Source organism: Tursiops truncatus, chromosome 3 (genome assembly GCF_011762595.2).
Source record: "Tursiops truncatus isolate mTurTru1 chromosome 3, mTurTru1.mat.Y, whole genome shotgun sequence".
In the NCBI taxonomy this organism is placed as follows: Eukaryota; Metazoa; Chordata; class Mammalia; order Artiodactyla; family Delphinidae; genus Tursiops; species Tursiops truncatus.
In genome coordinates, this window is record NC_047036.1 from 114,692,542 (window position 1) to 114,711,676 (window position 19,135).

Consider the following 19,135-nt stretch of genomic DNA (forward strand, 5'->3'; position numbering starts at 1 on the left):
CCGTGTGAGTATCGCGCAGGCACCGCCGGCGGAACGGGCGTTGTCGTCCAAGTTTGCCATGGCTGAGGCGTCCCGGTGGCACCTAGGCGGTGAGGGGTTCCTCTAGGGAGTGGGTGGGGCAGAGCAGAATGGGCTATTGCAAATATCCTGCAAGGAAGTCTGTAGCCCCACGTGTATTCACGTGAGAGATGACCTCCAGAACGGTTAGCCGTCGCAGACTCCCCTTGAGAAGCGGAGAGGAACTGTGGACCCATTTCACAGACAGGAAAAGTGAAGCCCTGAGGGAACATCTCGCCCCTTGCCGGAAGCTGGAGCTGGGCGCTGCCACATGCTATATAGTAGCCTTCTCTAGGCCGGCCTTAGAAAGCCTTTGTTGATCTAGGGAGTAGTGGCCTTGGCAGAACCCCAGGCTAAGTCCTTTTACCCCCTCCAGCAGGAGCCAGCCATCCCAAGAAGCAGAGTTAACAGGAGGAGAAAACGATTAGGGACAGAGGAGGGGGTTTTGTTTGCTTTGTATTTTGCTTTTTCATTTTAAAACAAGACTGGTGAGGAAACATCCGGGTTATAAAATTCATTATATACGGTCATAAAATGATTGCCCACTATCACCATGGGAAAATGTTAGTAATTAGTCCTTCTTCATAAAAGTGAGAGTAAAAACATAACCAGAAGCCATTGGAGCTTTCCTTCACACAGTGTAAACAGCTAAAAGCGCCTGTGTTTTTCCATCCCTATTAGTTATATATATTATAAATTAAGGAAAATTTTTGTTTTATATCTCACAGGAACTCCAAAACATAAGCTGCATTACAGAAAGGAAGTAGAAATGAGAACCACACTTCAGGAGGTCTTACTCTACCTTATTTTTTTAATAAACTTATGTATATGTAAGTACACAGATGTAGATGAAGACACTGTTTGAACTAAGAAGTTATGTGCAGATGAAAAACAAAACATATGGATTTTATAAAACCATACGCTTTCAGACTACTGAAACCCCTCAAAAAATAGTGACACATTTTAAACATCTTAAATTCATTTAGGTTGACATTATTTCCAATTCTTAAGGGGCACAACTTTAGGTCACAGAAGTAATAAAAAGCTTTCATAGTCAACACTGATTTAATTAATTATTCCTTTCTGTTGGCAGTTCTGTCTTGAATATAATTATTCCCTTGAGTTGCCAATTCTTGATTTCTTTTAGAGCGATACAGATACATTAGCTTTGCTCTAGTTTCATAGGTCAAACTACAAATGAGGCCTAAGAAGTTAGTCTTGATGTCTGCTTTGTTCTTTTCCCTGGCCTGTTGCAGAGTTAATAGTAAAATATGCTAGTTCTGAGTCACAGAAGATATGAATCAATGCAGATCTTTAGGGAGAACCAGGAAAACATCTCAACCTACATTCCTCCTATCTGTGGGTCAATATCATTGACTTAATCAGTATTAAAGAGCATTTTGTCTTTACAGCACCCAACATATAGTAGATGCAAGCTCACTGACTGGACTTATGTTGGTACAGCATACATAGTGGCAATTATATATCGCTTAACTAATTAATTGATATTGTAGGGGTGAGCTTGAGTCAGATCTGGATTAAAAAGACAGCTTTAACCAACCTTATAAATTAAGATATTTTAGATTGCTTTTTAACTGCTTATTACAAACCATTTGGGGAGTGGAAAAATATTTAAAGATTACTCATAATCCCATTATTCAGGGATTTTTTTAAAAAAACACCTTTTCATAATTAGGAAAAATTGGAAACAAATCTCGAACAGGATTTGTTTAATTTTCGGTATATACAGTGAAATACTATGCAACGTTAAAGAATGGCATAGGCTCATGTGTGCCATGGAATGATGTTGAAGATATATTATTTCTAAAAATAAAGGCCTTCTAGCAAAAAAAAAAAAAGACATATTTAGTATATACCCTGCTCTAAAACGCACCCACCCACCCCTAGGAAGAGTGAGAAAGAATACTAGTTAATGTTCTTCTCAATCTTATCATGTGCCAAAACATAGTTTTAAATGTTCCACATGAATTATCTCACTTACTTCTCATAACAAAACTATGAGGTAGGAGATATTATCCCTATGGTGGGACTCAAACCATTATCTGTTTGATTTTAAAGTTCATAGCCTAAACTACTCACTATATTATGTTGCCTACTCTCAATATTGGAAAAAAAACCCATCTTGCAGAATAGTATGTATAATGTGATCTCAGTTTTATAAAAATAAAGTTATTTTCTCTGTAAGTGTCTATGCATTTAGAAAAATCTGAAGAATATATGCCAAACCTAATTCTAGCAGTGGGATTACAGGAAACTTCTTCCTGTTTTGTATATTTCTATTTTAGGTTTTTTTATTATTGCTCTTATAATTAGAAAAATAAAATTGAATTTTCAAAACAAAATTGAGAACAAATTACAAGTACATTTTTAATCCTGATAAAAATTGTGTTTTTAAATGTAAATTTTTAAACAAAAAATTCTTCTCCTTAGTGACTTTTGGGATGGTAAACCCACATATGTATTACTTAAACAAAGTTATGTCATCTCTATTTTTGGACACGTCTGTGCATGGTGAAGAAAGAATCAACTTTAAGTCTATTCGCAGCATAACTGACTTTTGGAAGGTAAGATGTCATGTGACTGTGGATGAAGTAGCTTTAGGCATTGCATAAACAAGCCCTTGGCACACATAGTAGGCACTTGATACATATTTATTGAAGGAATGAATAAAAATGTCATTTCTTTAAACTATTAGAATCAATCAACCACTAAGTGTTTATTGAGAACCTGTGTTCTCAGTGTGATAGAGTTCTTGTAACTTTAAAAAAGTGATATTTGTTTTTTTAACATTATCGTTGCATTTGGGAAATAGATTTCTTATGTGGGAGTTAGGATCCAAAGTCAGTCTAAAATTGTATACAGTGAAAATTACCGTTAAAAATTCCTTAAATTGGGCTTCCCTGGTGGCTCAGTGGTTGAGAATATGCCTGCCGATGTAGGGGACACAGGTTCGTGCCCCGGTCCGGGAAGATCCCACATGCCATGGAGCAGCTAGGCCCGTGAGCCATGGCCGCTGAGCCTGCGCGTCTGGAGCCTGTGCGCCACAACAGGAAAGGCTACAACAGTGAGAGGTCGCATACCACGCAAAAAAAAAAAAAAAATTCCTTAAATTGCCCATAAATTAAAATATATGTGATTTTGGTATACAGGCCTATACTCTTGTGTGTGTGTTACAGTAATGTACAGTATATAATAAAGAGTACATTTACAAAATATAATTTTATAGTGTTTTTAATTGCATAAGAGTATCATTCCTTTAGCATTAGAACAGACTTGTTTTTTTTGTTACACTTAACTTAGCAAGATGTTCACATTATGAGGAAAGAACAATTAAGGGAACAGCAGTTTCAGGTATCCTATGTCACAAACATTGGGACATACAAGGAAGAGGTAGGGAAGGCTTTCCAGAGGTGATCACAATTCAGTTGAGTTTTAAAGGATGAGTAACAGAAGACCATCCTAGGAAGAAAAAACAATATGTACTATAAGTAATGCATCATGTGGAACTATGTTTTGGCATTATAGGAATATAGGAGATGAGGTGGAAAAGACCAAACTATGAATTGAACAGAGGTCTAATCATGAATGCCATGCTAGGAATTTGAAACTTATCAAGGAGACAATGTCATTTCCTGAGAGTGAGAGAAGTGTGAGATAAGGCAAATGATTAGAAGTCATTGGCTTAGGCCAAGTGAAATATGAAAGAATGATAGGAAATTTTCCCTGAGACAAGAAGTGGAGCCCAACTGCTTCTTTTTTACTGTGCTGTCTTGAGGTATGTATGTGGCCAATGGCAAATAAGACAAAGGCAGGAAAGAAAAAAAATGAACCCTAGGCTTAGGATCTCTTAGAAGGAGCACATAGTGACAGAGACAGAAGAAGCAGTCACCACCGCCAGAGTTGGAGAGGAAAGGGGGGACACAGATAACTTCGAGGTGAAGCCATGAATTGTGGCTATGACCAGTCCTGATATTCATGTATTGGGGGAGAGTTTTCAGTATACCTCTCGGAGAAGAAGGGTTATGGAACTAAATGAGTTAATACCCGTAAAGTGCTTAGAGCAGTACATAGTTAGTACTCAAGAAATGTTAACCATTTTCGTTATCATCATCAACATCATCATTTACCATTACCATTATTAATGGTAGCTTGGCTAAAATCACTGATTTTTATATTCTTATGGATAACATTATGAATGTAGATTCTGTTATACACTTGACATGAAATATTTTTCCCATAACATTTATTTTTCTATATGAAGTTTATGGAAGGACCCCTTTTGGAAGGCCTGTACTGGGACTCATGGTACAATAACAAGAGTTTGTATGACTTAAAGAACAGCAGTCGCATCTACTATGAGAACATACTTTTAGGAGTCCCCAGAGTCCGTCAACTAAAAGTCCGCAACAACACGTGCAAGGTCCATTCATCCTTTCAGTCCTTGATGAATGAATGTTATGACAAATACACTTCTGAAAATGAAGATCTGTCTGATTTTGGCCTTAAATATGATACTGAGTAAGTAGTATAAAATTACATGTAACTTTTTCTAGCAGTTACCATTGTATCTTCAAACAATTGTGAAAACATATTTATTTTCCAAATAATACCAACAGGGGCCTGGCAGGTAAGGAGACTGTTTCAGTAATAGTATCAAAAGAAGACTCCGAGATGCAGTGTTTAGAAAAGGAAGAGTAAACCTGGTTTTTTTGTTTTTTTTTTTTTTTGCGGTACGCGGGCCTCTCACTGTTGTGGCCTCTCCCGTTGCGGAGCACAGGCTCAGGACGCACAGGCTCAGTGGCCATGGCTCACGGGCCCAGCCGCTCCGCGGCATGTGGGATCTTCCCGGACCGGGGCACGAACCTGTGTCCCCTGCATCGGCAGGCAGATTCTCAACCACTGCGCCACCAGGGAAGTCCATAACCTGTTATTGTTTTTGTTTACCAAAGGATGTGAAGTGTTTTTTTTTCCAACTGTGGTAAATGAAGTGCTAAGTCATATTGGACACAGGGCAAAGCGCCCATTTTTGCTTTTACAAAACTCAATCAGCTTTTCTGGCTCTGGCAAGATGCCCTCAAACACATTCCAAATGCTTCTTGGGATCCCTAGGGAGTGTCTTTGGTGTACTCTGTTGCTTTCTCACTCTGGCTTACTTCAGTGATATCTTCTATTGTCGCCAATGTTGAAAAGGGGCAGTTATGTTTTACAGACACTGCATCTGATGATACCCGCCAAAGATCTTATGGCCTTTGTTCTCCAAAGTGGCTGAGGCTACTGCTAGTGTAGACTCATGTCTACACTTTATATTGAAAATGTAAAAGCCCAAAGCCACTGACACTACCCCCACTTAACACAGAAGCTGCTGGTATCATTGCTTTTAGGGTCATATGAAAATCATAGAGGCAAAAAATATATCTTTTTTAAAATTTGATATTTATCAGTGATGAAATATTTACAAAGTCCACCCTTTCCTACTCATAATTCCCACTCCAGAAGCAGCCACTTTTAGTTGTTTCTTCTTGTATATACTTCCTATTTCTGAATAATATGCTTATACTATTTCTTGATTTTATAGTTTTATATATCTATTGTCTCTGTCATGGAAAGTGTCTGTCATATATCCCTCTTATGCCACTCCCTCCACATACACACTTCCTGTTCCTCTTAGCCTGTAGTTATACTGTAATTTTTGTTAATCATTAGTCGATGTTTATTTTATAAATATGAACAGTGATTACATTTCCTTTCTTGAACAACTACCTCTCTACCCCTAGGATTGATCATTGCTTTGTGGGTTTTGTTGACTTATTTTTTCTTTCTATGAGTTTTGGGTGTTCTTGAGGGCAACAAAGTGCTTGTATAATTCTTATAAACCTAATAAATTCATAAGTATGGTGACACATTCTCTTAAATATTATACTATTATAACAGTACTACACACTATTTCCCTTTCAATGAAAAATTACAAGATAAGTCAACTATTAATTACACATTTAAATTTGATCTCAAGACTAATCTGTTAGGTATTCTAATATTCCAAATTTTCATAACAACTACAAATAATTTAAATACCAAAATTAACATTATGGATTTAGAATTTTAATGTGTCATTTCCTGACAAACAAAATAAGAATCAATTTGTGCTTGTTTTTCTTTCTAAAATGTAACATTCATTAATTAAAACCAGTATAAAAAATTGGAAGTAGGAGAGGGTTGGTGTAATAAATGTTCTTGTTTCAATTTAACAATCATATGGAAAATGCTCAAACATACAACTATGGAATTTTCATTAAAAATGAGTATTTTATCTTAGTGTTGTCACTTTTCTCTGCTGAAAACAAACATGGTGTTACTAACAGAAAAACAAGTTTAAGCAGAGGATCTTTGGATAATTGTTCAGGTCTGTTTTAGGAGACTGAATAGGGACTAAAATGAAGAATCAAAGCTTTACTTTTTGATATTGCATAACTAAGTTAAAAGTAGAAAGAATGGAAACAAAATTTAGTTATACAGATTTTCCTTTGTGTTCTTTCATTAAAATAAGATACCTATATAACAATATAGACATTGTAACAAAGTTTTTATTTATTGGGCATTTATAAATGGTATATGATCGTTAAAACACAGACTGTGAAGCATCTTTTTCCCCATACTGAGACAGATATTTCTGAATCAAAACCCTGGATATTTTTGTCCTACTCAAAGACTAAAGATCTCGTCAGATAACAGAGACAACATGTTAAAGAAAAAATCCGTCATTATTTTCTAGATTTCAAGTTCCCTGAGGCAACAGATGGATTAAAAAAATTTTTTTCTCATAGTATGTAGTCCAGTGTGTTGCCCACAATAAGCACTAAACAATGAAAACATACTCAATCTTAATCCTTTTAGCTTAATCCTTAACTCACCATCTTACTTCAAAATTACTATAATACTTATGAACTTAGTACTTTTTTTTTAACTACTACTTTCAACCAAAGGTTAACTTAAATTCTTAGATACTTCTCCGTCAGGCTTTCTCATCTCTCCATTATTCTTTTTATATCTAACAGATGGAAGTACTCTGCTCCTATTATCAACTCCCCTTGGCATTGGGGATTTACTGGTGTTTACCGAAATGGGGGATATATTTTCACTTTATCAAAATCAAAATCTGAAACCCTAAACAAGTTCATTAATCTTCGAATGAACAGCTGGATCACAAGAAGCACTAGAGTTATTTTTATTGATTTTTCATTATACAATGCTAATGTAAATCTGTTTTGCGTCATCAGGTGAGTTACTCAAAACCTCTCATTAGTATACTGAATTTAAAAGGCACCCAGAGCCCTCATTAAGGTTTCCAGTTTGTGCATGTTTGTACTGAGATTAAAATCATAAGCTCCAAAATAAATATAATGTAATTCTTCCAATAATGATAAAGAAGAAAGAGCAACATCATATTCATTGTTTCAGGATATGTTCCGAAACATGGAGAATTACATACAATAGGTTAGTTTTATATTGCTTAAGAATATGTAGTCTTATTTATTGCCATTCTGCAGTTGGACATATCTAACATTTAGTCCTAATGATTTCTTCCTTTAAATCAGATCATTCAAATCTGTTGATTTCCTTTCAGAATAAGCTTCTTTATTAAGTTACTCATTTTTGTCTCAAGAATGAACAATTTAAAATTCAAACAATATATAACAGTAGCCAGCATCCCAGAAATGATTACAGCCAATGGTGATTTGCAAAAATAGCCCCAATTCTTCACATCTTTGCCATGTAAATTTGCAGTGACCTGTCACCCAGGGCAGGGTGCACTGCCCCAGAACTTGATTCTGGGTTCAACCAGGTGACTTTCTTTGGTCAATGGAATGTCAGCAGATATGATACAAGCAGAAGCTTGAAAAGGGTTTGTAAATTAAAACGTGCCCTCTTGCACTTCTGCTATTGCATGAGAAGGACATGCCTGGGCTAACCTGTTGGACCCAAGAAAAAGATGACAGACATCCCCTCTCACAAGGAAGAGGACAGAGAACCAACCAAAGAGAAAAAATTATTTCTGTAGGTCTGATTACCTTAGGTAATCTGCCTAACCTGGACCATGCTATTTGGCTTAGGCCTGGGTTCTAGAATCAAACACTGTCAAAGCAAATAGGATTACTATGATTGAATCTGCCTGGGGATTGAATTGGCTTCTGCAAAGGGATCTGAGAATGAGTGAATGCCTGATACAATTAGGGTTCTGTTAGAAAGGAGGAATGGGATAATGAACGCTAGGCAGGCAAACAATAGTGTCCACTAAGTCTCAGTGAGCCACTTTTTTCTCATGAGTCTTACATTTTTACTCTGGAATATGGAATTGGCATTTACTCTGATAGGGGAATTTTTCCCCTGTGCAACAGTGATGGTGAAACATAATCATGGCCTTTAAAATTTGTAAAAATGAAAACAAATGAATTACCATCAGCAGCCAATGGACATTTTACCTTTTATGTTATAGTATTTTCTTTCAGGGAATCAGCTTCTTACCAACATTTCCACCCTTCCCGATAGTCCTGGTTAGGGATAAAGTGAAGAATACAAATCACTTCTATGTCCTAAATAAGAATAGAAACAGTGGGGTAATTGGCTTAAAGTCAAATGAAGAACTCCTTGTAATACTAGATTAAGTCCATATTTTCTGTCTCTAGGTTTTGTGCTTATTCTATGTTACCTTTAATTTTTTTGCATATTTATTTATTTATTTGTCTCTGCTGGGTCTTAGTTGTGGCATGCAGACTCCTTAGTTGCAGCATGCATGTGGGATCTAGTTCCCCCACCAGGGATCGAACCCAGGCCCCCTGCATTGGGAGCACAGAGTCTTACCCACTGGACCACAAGGGAAGTCCCATCTATGTTACCTTTTAAAATGTTATTTCTTAGAAACTTTAGCAGATTTTGAAACTTTTAACTGGTAGTATATCTAATCAGTAGTTGTATGGGAGCATATTGCTTACACTAAGACTTTATCCACTTATTTTCCCTTTGTACACATATCTGGCAAACTAAACTGAATACTCATCATTTTTTGCTTTTTGTTTACTAGTCTACACTTCAGATCAAAATACTGAGTTTCTTTCACTTCACTCACTTACCCAACATTGCGCACATACTATACGCAAGGTATAAAAACAAATTCCTGTTTTCTATTTGTTAACTGGTTGTTTTGTTCTTGGTTTTGGTGGTTTTTTGCTTTTGGGGCCACACCTTATTCCAGTACCAATAAGATTTGCTAATATCTTTAGGTAGGAATAATTACATCATGGCATTGTGATAGAGATGCTGGTTCCTTAAATTACTGTCAATTCTTAATTATCTGCAGTTGTGGGAACACTAGAAATACAGAGAACTGCCTCAAAATCTTTTTATATTTAGTATTGGAATTAATTTTTATATTTCTATTTGCATATAGATCTTTGTATCCAACATCCAGTGCCTAAAGTTAAACAGAAAACGTTTGCTTTAGTAAAATATGTTATCTTGACATTTAGAAGCAAGAAGTATCTCTGATAAGCTAAAGGGGGAGAGTGTATTTCCCTCCTCTGAAATATTAAAAAATTATATATTTTGTGGGGGGAGTCCTGACTAATAACAGTAACTAACAGTATAGCATGTTCTTGAACATCATCTTGTTCTCCTGTAGGGATAAATTAGTATCCCAGTTATGAATGAGCAATCAAAACACAGAGTAAAATGAATGTCTAGCTAAAAATCACATCTTTCTTTCTCATTTACATTGGTCTTTGACCACTGGGAATTTTCAGAGTACCAAAAAAAAGTGGAGCATTAAAAAAGAAGTAATGGAGAAAGTGACGTCACGCCAAGGGCACTGGCTCCCAGAGGCGCAGGCAGGAGTTGAGGGGCTAGGGCTCTTTGGCACCTAGGTTGAAACTAGTTTTGTGTGTCTGAGGTCTCAGCTGGGAGACTTGAAGACTGGGTCTGTGATCATCTGAAGGCTCATCCACTCACAAGTTGAGTGGTTGATGCTGACGGGTGCTGAGGAACTCCATGTGATATTTTCACGTGGACTAGTTTGCACTTCCAAAGAGCATGGTAGATGAATTTGAAAGGGTGAAGACTAGAAGTAGATTTGCAATATTTTCCTTTGGCAGAACAATTCCATTAGAGCAACTTTCATTGTTAGAGAGAGGAGAGAGAGAGAAGCCTCGTTTGTTGACGTCACTTGGTTCATGAAGCCTTCACCTAGAAGTGAAGCTGCTGAACAAACCCTGAGAAGAATCATCTCCTGCTTCAATCTGCTGCTGGATAGGAACTAATCAGAGAGACAGAGAGGCAGAAGACGGAGAGGACGGCGTCCAAGGCTTTCGTGATCACAAATCTCGCCTCCACTCCAACTCCCTTTATACTTTTCTTGCAAAAATAATAATATAAATAAGGAGGTGGTGGGGTTTCCAAAAACAAAAATCATAACCTTCAACCATCTGGGGAAGGCAAAAATCCCATCCACCTCAACTCTCAGTTCGAAAGTAAAGTTGTACCGCACGCAATCAGGATGTTACTTAAGAGTGCTCTTAAAAGAACATATGGGGCTTCCCTGGTGGCGCAGTGGTTGAAAGTCCACCTGGTGCAGTGGTTGAGAGTCTGCCTGCCGATGCAGGGGACACGGGTTCGTGCCCCGGTCTGGGAAGATCCCACATGCCGCGGAGCGGCTAGGCCCGTGAAACATGGCTGATGAGTCTGCGCGTCCGGAGCCTGTGCTCCGCAACAGGAGAGGCCACAACAGTGAGAGGCCCGCATACCACAAAAAAAAAAAAAAAAAAAAAAAAGAACATGTGTGTGGCTGAGAGGGTCATGGTGCTCTGGGGTGGAAGAGCCGAGTTCAGGACATTGGTCCACCAGAGACCTCCTGGCTCCACATAATATCAAACGGCAAGAGCCCTCCCAGAGATCTCCATCTCAATGCTAAGACCCAGCTCCACTCAACGACCAGCAAGCTACAGTGCTGGACACCCTGTGCCAAACAACTAGCAAGACAGGAACACAATCCCACCCATTAGCAGAGAGGCTGCCTAAAATCATAATAAGGTCACAGACACCCCAAAACACACCACCAGACGTGGACCTGCCCACCAGAAAGACAAGATCCAGCCTCATCCATCAGAACACAGACACCAGTCCCCTCTACCAGAAAGCCTATACAACACACTGAAATAACCTTAGCCACTGGGAGCAGACACCAAAAACAACGGGAACTACGAACTTGCAGCCTGCGAAAAGGAGACCCCAAATACAATAAGTTAAGCAAAATGTGAAGAAGGAGAAACACACAGCATATGAAGGAGCAAGGCAAAAACCCACCAGACCAAACAAAGGAAGAGGAAATAGGCAGTCTACCTTTAAAAGAATTCAGAGTAATGATACAAAAGATGATCCAAAATCTTGGAAATAGAATGGAGAACATACAAGAAATGTTTAACAAGGAACTAGAAGAACTAAAGAGCAGACAAACAATGATGAACAATACAATAAATGAAATTTAAAATTCTCCAGAAGGAATGAATAGCAGAATGAGGCAGAATGGATAAGTGACCTGGAAGATAAAATAGTGGAAATAACTACTGCAGAGCAGAATAAAGAAAAAAGGATGAAAAGAATTGAGGACAGTCTCAGAGACCTCTGGGACAACATTAAATGCAACAACATTCAAATTATAGGGGCCCCAGAAGAAGAAGAGAAAAAGAAGGAACTGAGAAAATATTTGAAGAGATTATAGTTGAAAACTTTCCTAATATGGGAAAGGAAATTGTCAGTCAGGTCCAGGAAGTGGAGAGAGTCCCATACAGGATAAATCCAAGGAGAAACACGCCAAGACACATATTAATCAAACTATCAAAAATTAAATACAAACAAAAACTATTAAAAGCAGCAAGGGAAAAATAACATACTAGGGAATCCCCATAAGGTTCACAGCTGATCTTTCAGCAGAAACTCTGCAAGCCAGAAGGGAGTGGCATGACATATTTAAAGTGATGAAAGGGAAAAACCTACAACCAAGAAACAAGAAACATCTCAAATAAACAACCTAACCTTACACCTAAAGCAATTAGAGAAAGAAGAACAACAACCAAAAAAAACCCCGCAGTTAGCAGAGGAAAGAAATCATAAAGATCAGATCAGAAATAAATGAAAAAGAAATGAAGGGAACAATAGCAAAGATCAATAAAACTAAAAGTTGGTTCTTTGAGAAGATAAACAAAATTGATAAACCATTAGCCACACTCATCAAGAAAAAAAGGGAGAAGACTCAAATCAATAGAATTAGAAATGAAAAAGAAGAAGTAGCAACTGACACTGCAGAAATACAAAGGATCATGAGAGATTACTACAAGCAACTATATGCCAATAAAATGGACAACCTGGAAGAAATGGACAAATTCTTAGAAAAGCACAACCTCCAAGACTGAACCAGAAAGAAACAGGAAATATAAACAGACCATTCACAAGCTCACTGACCACTCACTGTAATTGAGACTGTGATTAAAAATCTTCCAACAAACAAAAGCCCAGGACCAGAATGATTTACAGGCGAATTCTATCAAACACATAGAGAAGAGCTAACACCTATCTTTCTCACACTCTTCCAAAATATAGCAGAGAGAGGAAGACTCCCAAACTCATTCTACGATGCCACCATCACCCTAATACCAAAACCAGACAAAGATGTCACAAAGAAAGAAAACTACAGGCCAATATCACTGATGAACATAGATGCAAAAATCCTCAACAAAATAATAGCAAACAGAATCCAACAGCACATTAAAGGATCATATACCATGATCAAGTGCGGTTTATCCCAGGAATGCAAGGATTCTGCAATATATGCAAATCAATCAATGTGATAAACCATATTAACAAATTGAAGGAGAAAAACCATATGATCATCTCAGTAGATGCAGAAAAAGCTTTCAACAAAATCAACACCCATTTATGGTAAAAACCCTCCAGAAAGTAGGCATAGAGGGAACTTTCCTCAACATAATAAAGGCCATATATGACAAACCCACAGCCAACATCATTCTCAATGGTGAAAAACTGAAACCATTTCCTCTAAGATCAGGAACAAGACAAGGTTGTCCACTCTCACCACTATTATTCAACATAGTTTTGGAAGTTTTAGCGATAGCACTCAGAGAAAAAAAAGAAATAAGAGGAATCCAAAACAGAAAAGAAGAAGTAAAGCTGTCACTGTTTGTAGATGACATGATACTATACACAGAGAACCCTAAAGATGGTACTAGAAAACTACTAGAGCTAATCAATGAATTTCGTAAAGTAGCAGGATACAAATTTAATGCACAGAAATCTCTTGCATTTCTATACATTAATGATGAAAAATCTGAAAGAGAAATTAAGGAAACACTCCCATTTACCATTGCAACAAAAAGAATAAAATACCAGGAATAAACCTACCTAAGGAGACAAAAGACCTGTATGCAGAAAACTATAAGGCACTGATGAAAGAAATTAAAGATGATACAAATAGACGGAGAGATATACCATGTTCTTGGATTGGAAGAATCAACACTGTGAAAATGACTATACTACCCAAAGCAATCTACAGACTCAATGTAATCCCTATCAAACTACCAATGGCATTTTCACAGAACTAGAACAAAAAATTTCACAATTTGTATGGAAACACAACAGACCCCGAATAGCCAAAGCAATCTTGAGAAAGAAAAACGGAGCTGGAGGAATCAGGCTCCTGGACTTCAGCCTATACTACAAAGCTACAGTAATCAAGATAATATGTACTGGCACAAAAACAGAAATATAGATCAATGCAACAGTATAGAAAGCCCAGAAATAAACCCACGCACATATGGTCACCTTATTTTTGATAAAGGAGCAAAGAATATACAATGGAGAAAAGACAGCCTCTTCAATAGGGGTGCTGGGAAAACTGGACAGCTACATGTAAAAGAATGAAATTAGAACACTCCCTAACACGATACACAAAAATAAACTCAAAATGGATTAAAGACCTAAATGTAAAGCCAGACACTGTAAAACTCTTAGAGGAAAACATAGGCAGAACACTCTATGACATAAATCACAGCATGATCCTTTTTGACCCACCTCCTAGAGAAATGAAAATAAAAACAAAAATAAACAAATGGGACCTAGTGAAACTTAAAAGCTTTTGCACAGCAAAGGAAAACATAAACAAGACGAAAAGAGAACCCTCAGAATGGGAGAAAATATTTGCAAATGAAGCAACTGACAAAGGATTAATCTCCAAAATATACAAGCAGCTCATGCCGCTCGATATCAAAAAAAACAAAAACCCAATCCAAAAATGGGCAGAAGACCTAAATAGACATTTCTCCAAAGAAGATACACAGACTGCCAACAAACACGTGAAACGATGCTCAACATCACTAATCATTAGAGAAATGCAAATCAAAACTAAATGAGGTATCACCTCACACCAGTCAGAATGGCCATCATCAAAAATCTACAAACAATAAATGCTGGAGAGGGTGTGGAGAAAGGGGAACCCTCTTGCACTGTTGATGGGAATGTAAATTGATACAGACACTATGGAGAACAGTATGGAAGTTCATTAAAAAACTAAAAATAGAACTACCATATGACCCAGCAATTCCACTCTTGGGCATATACCCTGAGAAGACCATAATACAAAGAGTCATGTACCACAATGTTCATTGCAGCTCTATTTAAAATAGCCAGGACATGGAAGCAACCTAAGTGTCCATTGACAGATGAGTGGATAAAGAAGATGTGGCACAGGGCTTCCCTGGTGGCACAGTGGTTGAGAGTCCGCCTGCCGATGCAGGGAACACAGGTTCGTGCCCCGGTCCGAGAAGATCCCACATGCTGCAGAGTGGCTAGGCCCGTGAGCCATGGCCGCTGAGCCTGCGCGTCCGGAGCTTGTGCTCCACAATAGGAGAGGCCACAACAGTGAGAGGCCCACGTACCGAAAAAAAAAAAAAAAAGATGTGGCACATATATACAATGGAATATTACTCAGCCATAAAAAGAAACAAAATTGAATTATTCAATTCAATTGAGGTAGATGGACCTAGAATCTGTCATACAGAGTGAAGTAAGTCAAAAAGAGAAAAACAAATTCCGTATGCTAACACATATATATGGAATCTAAAAAAAAAAAAAATTGTTCTGAAGAACCTAGGGGCAGGACAGGAATAAGGACGCAGACGTAGAGAATGGACTTGAGGACACAGGGAGGGGGAAGGGTAAGCTGGGACGAAGTGAGAGAGTGGCATGGACATATATACACTACCAAATGTAAAATAGCTAGTGGGAAGCAGCTGCATCGCACAGGGAGTTCAAAGTGGTGCTTTGTGACCACCTAGAGGGGTGGTTTAGGGAGGGTGGGAGGGAGACACCAGAAGGAGGGGAATTGGGGATATATGTATATGTATAGCTGATTCACTTTGTTATACAGCAGAAACTAACACAACATTGTAAAGCAATTACACTCCAGTAAAGATGTTTAAAAAAATAGTAATGAATTGAGCCCATAACCCTGAGAAAACATATTTTGTACAAAATAAGTGATTAAAGTACACAACATCACTGACTAGAAATATCAATCGCGTTAGGTACTGAAATATAAATCCTTGAAATGCAGTGACTTTCACAAACCTCATTTTACAGATTGGTGGCAGAATTCCCTGCAACTGGAGGAATACTTACTTCATGGCAGTTTTACTCTGTGAAGCTCCTTAGATATGTTAGCTACTATGATTATTTTATTGCTTCCTGTGAAATCACATTTTGTATTTTTCTTATTGTCTTCACAACACAAGAAGTCCTAAAAATAAAAGAATTTAAATCTGCCTATTTCAAAAGTAGTTGGAACTGGCTAGAATTACTACTTTTGGTGGTAAGTATATATTCACAGATATGGTTGAAGGGAATCACATCTGAACCCACCAGTGAGAGAGGTTTAAAAAGCACCTCCCTCATCCAGGACTTATTTTAAAAGCTTTAAGTATCAATAATAAAATGAACTGTCATAGTACATACTAATGGTGTGCCTCCAAAAGGGAGAAATCTATTTTTTTCTCTCTGATTTGGTCCTTGGCAGGACTAGCATAAATCTAGAGGAATAAGTGATTCCATGCGTATTATGATTTAGGGGGCACAGTAGGTCTCCCTACTCCCACTCAAAAAAATGTATTCCTCTCAGGGCCTCATGTTGAAAATAATGATTCTTTTGGGACAAGGTCCTTTAAAATGTACTCTTGTATGTTGCCTAAATCTGCTTTCCTCTTTACACTGGATTTTTAAATAGGCAAAAGACAAGCCTAGGCAGAATACAGAAGGGGGGATAAGGTTTGAGCAGCCAGAGCATAGCTTGTAGGCACAGAGGATGCCACCAGGATTGGGGAAATAATCCTTGAAGAAACTCCAAAGACTGCCAGTTCTTATCACTGGAAACTACTAAAATAAACATAGAGGTGTGGGTAGGGTGGAACAAATCGTAAGAGCTTGGTTTTAGGAACAATGAACAAATATTCTGGCTTATACAACCTGATCTTTCACTCTTATTAGCCCTTAGTTATAGCCAATCCAGTATCTATATATATTTGTTTCTCAAAACCAAATTGAAAGTTTCTCAGAGTCAGAAAGTGTGCCATCTACCTCTCTGGTAACCACAGTAATGCTTAACATAGGGTACAGCATTAAATGTTTAACTGAGTATTTTAGGGAAGAGAAATCAAAGGAAAATTTTCATGACAGAAAACTCTGATACCTAAAATAATCTGGTTCTAAAATCCTCTTCTAAAAGAGTTGTTAAGAAGATCTAAAGGGGTTTATTTTTTTGGAGCTGTAAAAAATTTTTTCTTGGAGTGTTACATAGTGAAAAATATTAAACTCTTAGGTATCATGTAGTTATATGGAGCAGAAACCCTTACAGTCTAGTCAGAATTATATAATCATTTTATACATTTGTGTTTTATGACTCAAAGAAACAAAAAGTCATATAGATTAGGATAGCCAGGCAGTCAGTATTTTGCTACTTTTATGATAATTATGCTACCTTAAACCTCTATAAATTAAGGCTTACTTTCATTTAAGTAAAAACCTGTCTTATCTCTCCCTCCCTTTTTGTTGAATTTTGATGAACTTTTTCATGTGTTTATTCATAAGCTGCAGGAGCTTTAGAGGTAATCTCTAATTTAACCCTTCTTATTTTCCCATTTAGTTGTGTTTTGTGGCCGTTTTCTTCAACTCATACTGTAATATACAAACTTCTCTCTTGCTTGGACAACTGTTAAAAAGTACTGAAAAATATTCAGACTTCTATTTTCTTGCACACTGGCACATTTATTACAACAATATAATTGCCATAACCATCTTCTTTGCATGGATAAAGGTATTTATATTTTATCAGATATAACAGATTAGATATATTTTATTATATTAGATAATAAAATGGGAACTTAAACTACAAAGTTATGAAAAAACAAAAGGATATTCTTACCTATACAGTAATTTTTTTATACAGTAAATTTTAAAGTAGTTTGGCTTTGTAATGATTGCCAGCGAATCCTCAAACACCCCAACTGTCATGAAGCATCTCTTTTAATTTCAAGCAGATTTCTTCTGAAATTAATTTACTCTAATCATTATAATTTTTAATATTCTCCTATTTCAATTAACTTTGTTCTTTTTCAGATATTCAAATTCATAAGCTTTAATAAGACAATGTCTCAGCTGTCATCAACCTTGTCCCGCTGTATCAACGACATAGTAGGATTTGCCATCATGTTTTTTATAATATTCTTTGCTTACGCTCAGTTAGGATTTCTTGTTTTTGGATCACAAGTTGACGACTTTTCCACTTTTCAAAATTCCATGTAAGCTCTTAGCATAAATGTAATTTATGCAGTTTTATCCAGTTTATAACAAAAAAAGCATGAAAAGGCCTATAAGTACTGACATAAGCTTTAATAAATTAAAAAATGGTTTGATATTTTCACTGATGGCTAAATATCTGTCACACTCAAAGTACAGTTAGGCATTGAAAGATCCAAATGGATGGTGTTATCCACTTTTCAAGTGTTACCAGGTCAAGCTAGAAAAATATTTTTTTACTTTTCAATAGAAGTGAAAATTTTACCTAAGATAAAAGGAACTGGCTCCATGTCTCTGTAGCATTTATTCTCTGGGCAAAAGAAATCTTAAGCGTTTTCTTTAGAGGGCTCTACCTTTAGAATCCTTTTATTGATATTGACCTGATTATCCTTTGCTGATCTGGCAAAGCTGAATTTTAAAAATAGCTTTATACACGTAAAACAATCAGCAGATAACTAACTTATAGAACCGATTAGGTAGAATCCCTAGAAAAATATTGTCTTTAAAAGTGAATAATTTTATTAAATTTACTTTCGTTTTTGAGTAGGTAAAACAAGTTCTGTCTGTGTAAAAAAATTATGATAGTCTAAAATATCAGTTCTCAAAATGTGTCCTGTGCAGTCTAGACCAAGAAAGACCGTCTGGGGGAAATGGCTTCACTTTGCATCACTCTTGGAAATTCGTAGTGCATGGTAACATATGGCTCTGAGAAAAACTGCAATAACTTTCCCTTTAGTTAAGAATTCCTCAAACTTGTCCATGGCCCTTTTACTCAATTTGGGGTAAATTCTGGTCTGAAAAATTACTTAGGTTGCCCTCTTTTCATCATCCACATGTAAATACTGTATTATCTAAGTACCAATTAATTGCATGAAATTTAGTAATATTTTTCTGAATAACCCTTTACTAAATTAGTAGTGGAAAGAGTGGACTAGCAACCAAGAGGATATAATTCTACTTTCCAATTCTGCCACTAGCTATTTAACTTTTCTAGACCTTAATTTCTTTATCTGTAAATGAAGGGGCTGGACTAAATCACTCCCAAAGGTCCTTTCCAACTTCAAATGACCTATAATTTGAGAAGTCTAATTACCTTATCCAGAGTGAATAATGTTTGCAGTTCCAACAATTTCTTGGTCCTTTCCTAGGATCT

The 19,135-nt window shown here is 36.9% G+C and overlaps 1 protein-coding gene across 1 annotated transcript in view; it reads left to right on the forward strand.

Moving 5' to 3' along the window:
* The first annotated feature begins 2 nt into the window (after positions 1 to 2).
* Positions 3 to 19,135, forward strand: part of PKD2L2 (polycystin 2 like 2, transient receptor potential cation channel) — a 38,779-nt gene continuing 19,646 nt past the window's right edge. Inside the window, exons 1-8 of the mRNA XM_019924477.2 lie at positions 3 to 89; positions 786 to 887; positions 2,509 to 2,642; positions 4,340 to 4,596; positions 7,131 to 7,352; positions 15,775 to 16,003; positions 17,330 to 17,500; positions 17,803 to 17,984. Coding sequence (XP_019780036.1) covers positions 59 to 89; positions 786 to 887; positions 2,509 to 2,642; positions 4,340 to 4,596; positions 7,131 to 7,352; positions 15,775 to 16,003; positions 17,330 to 17,500; positions 17,803 to 17,984 — 1,328 coding nt within the window. The 5' untranslated portion in view covers positions 3 to 58. The remainder of the gene's footprint in view (positions 90 to 785; positions 888 to 2,508; positions 2,643 to 4,339; positions 4,597 to 7,130; positions 7,353 to 15,774; positions 16,004 to 17,329; positions 17,501 to 17,802; positions 17,985 to 19,135) is intronic.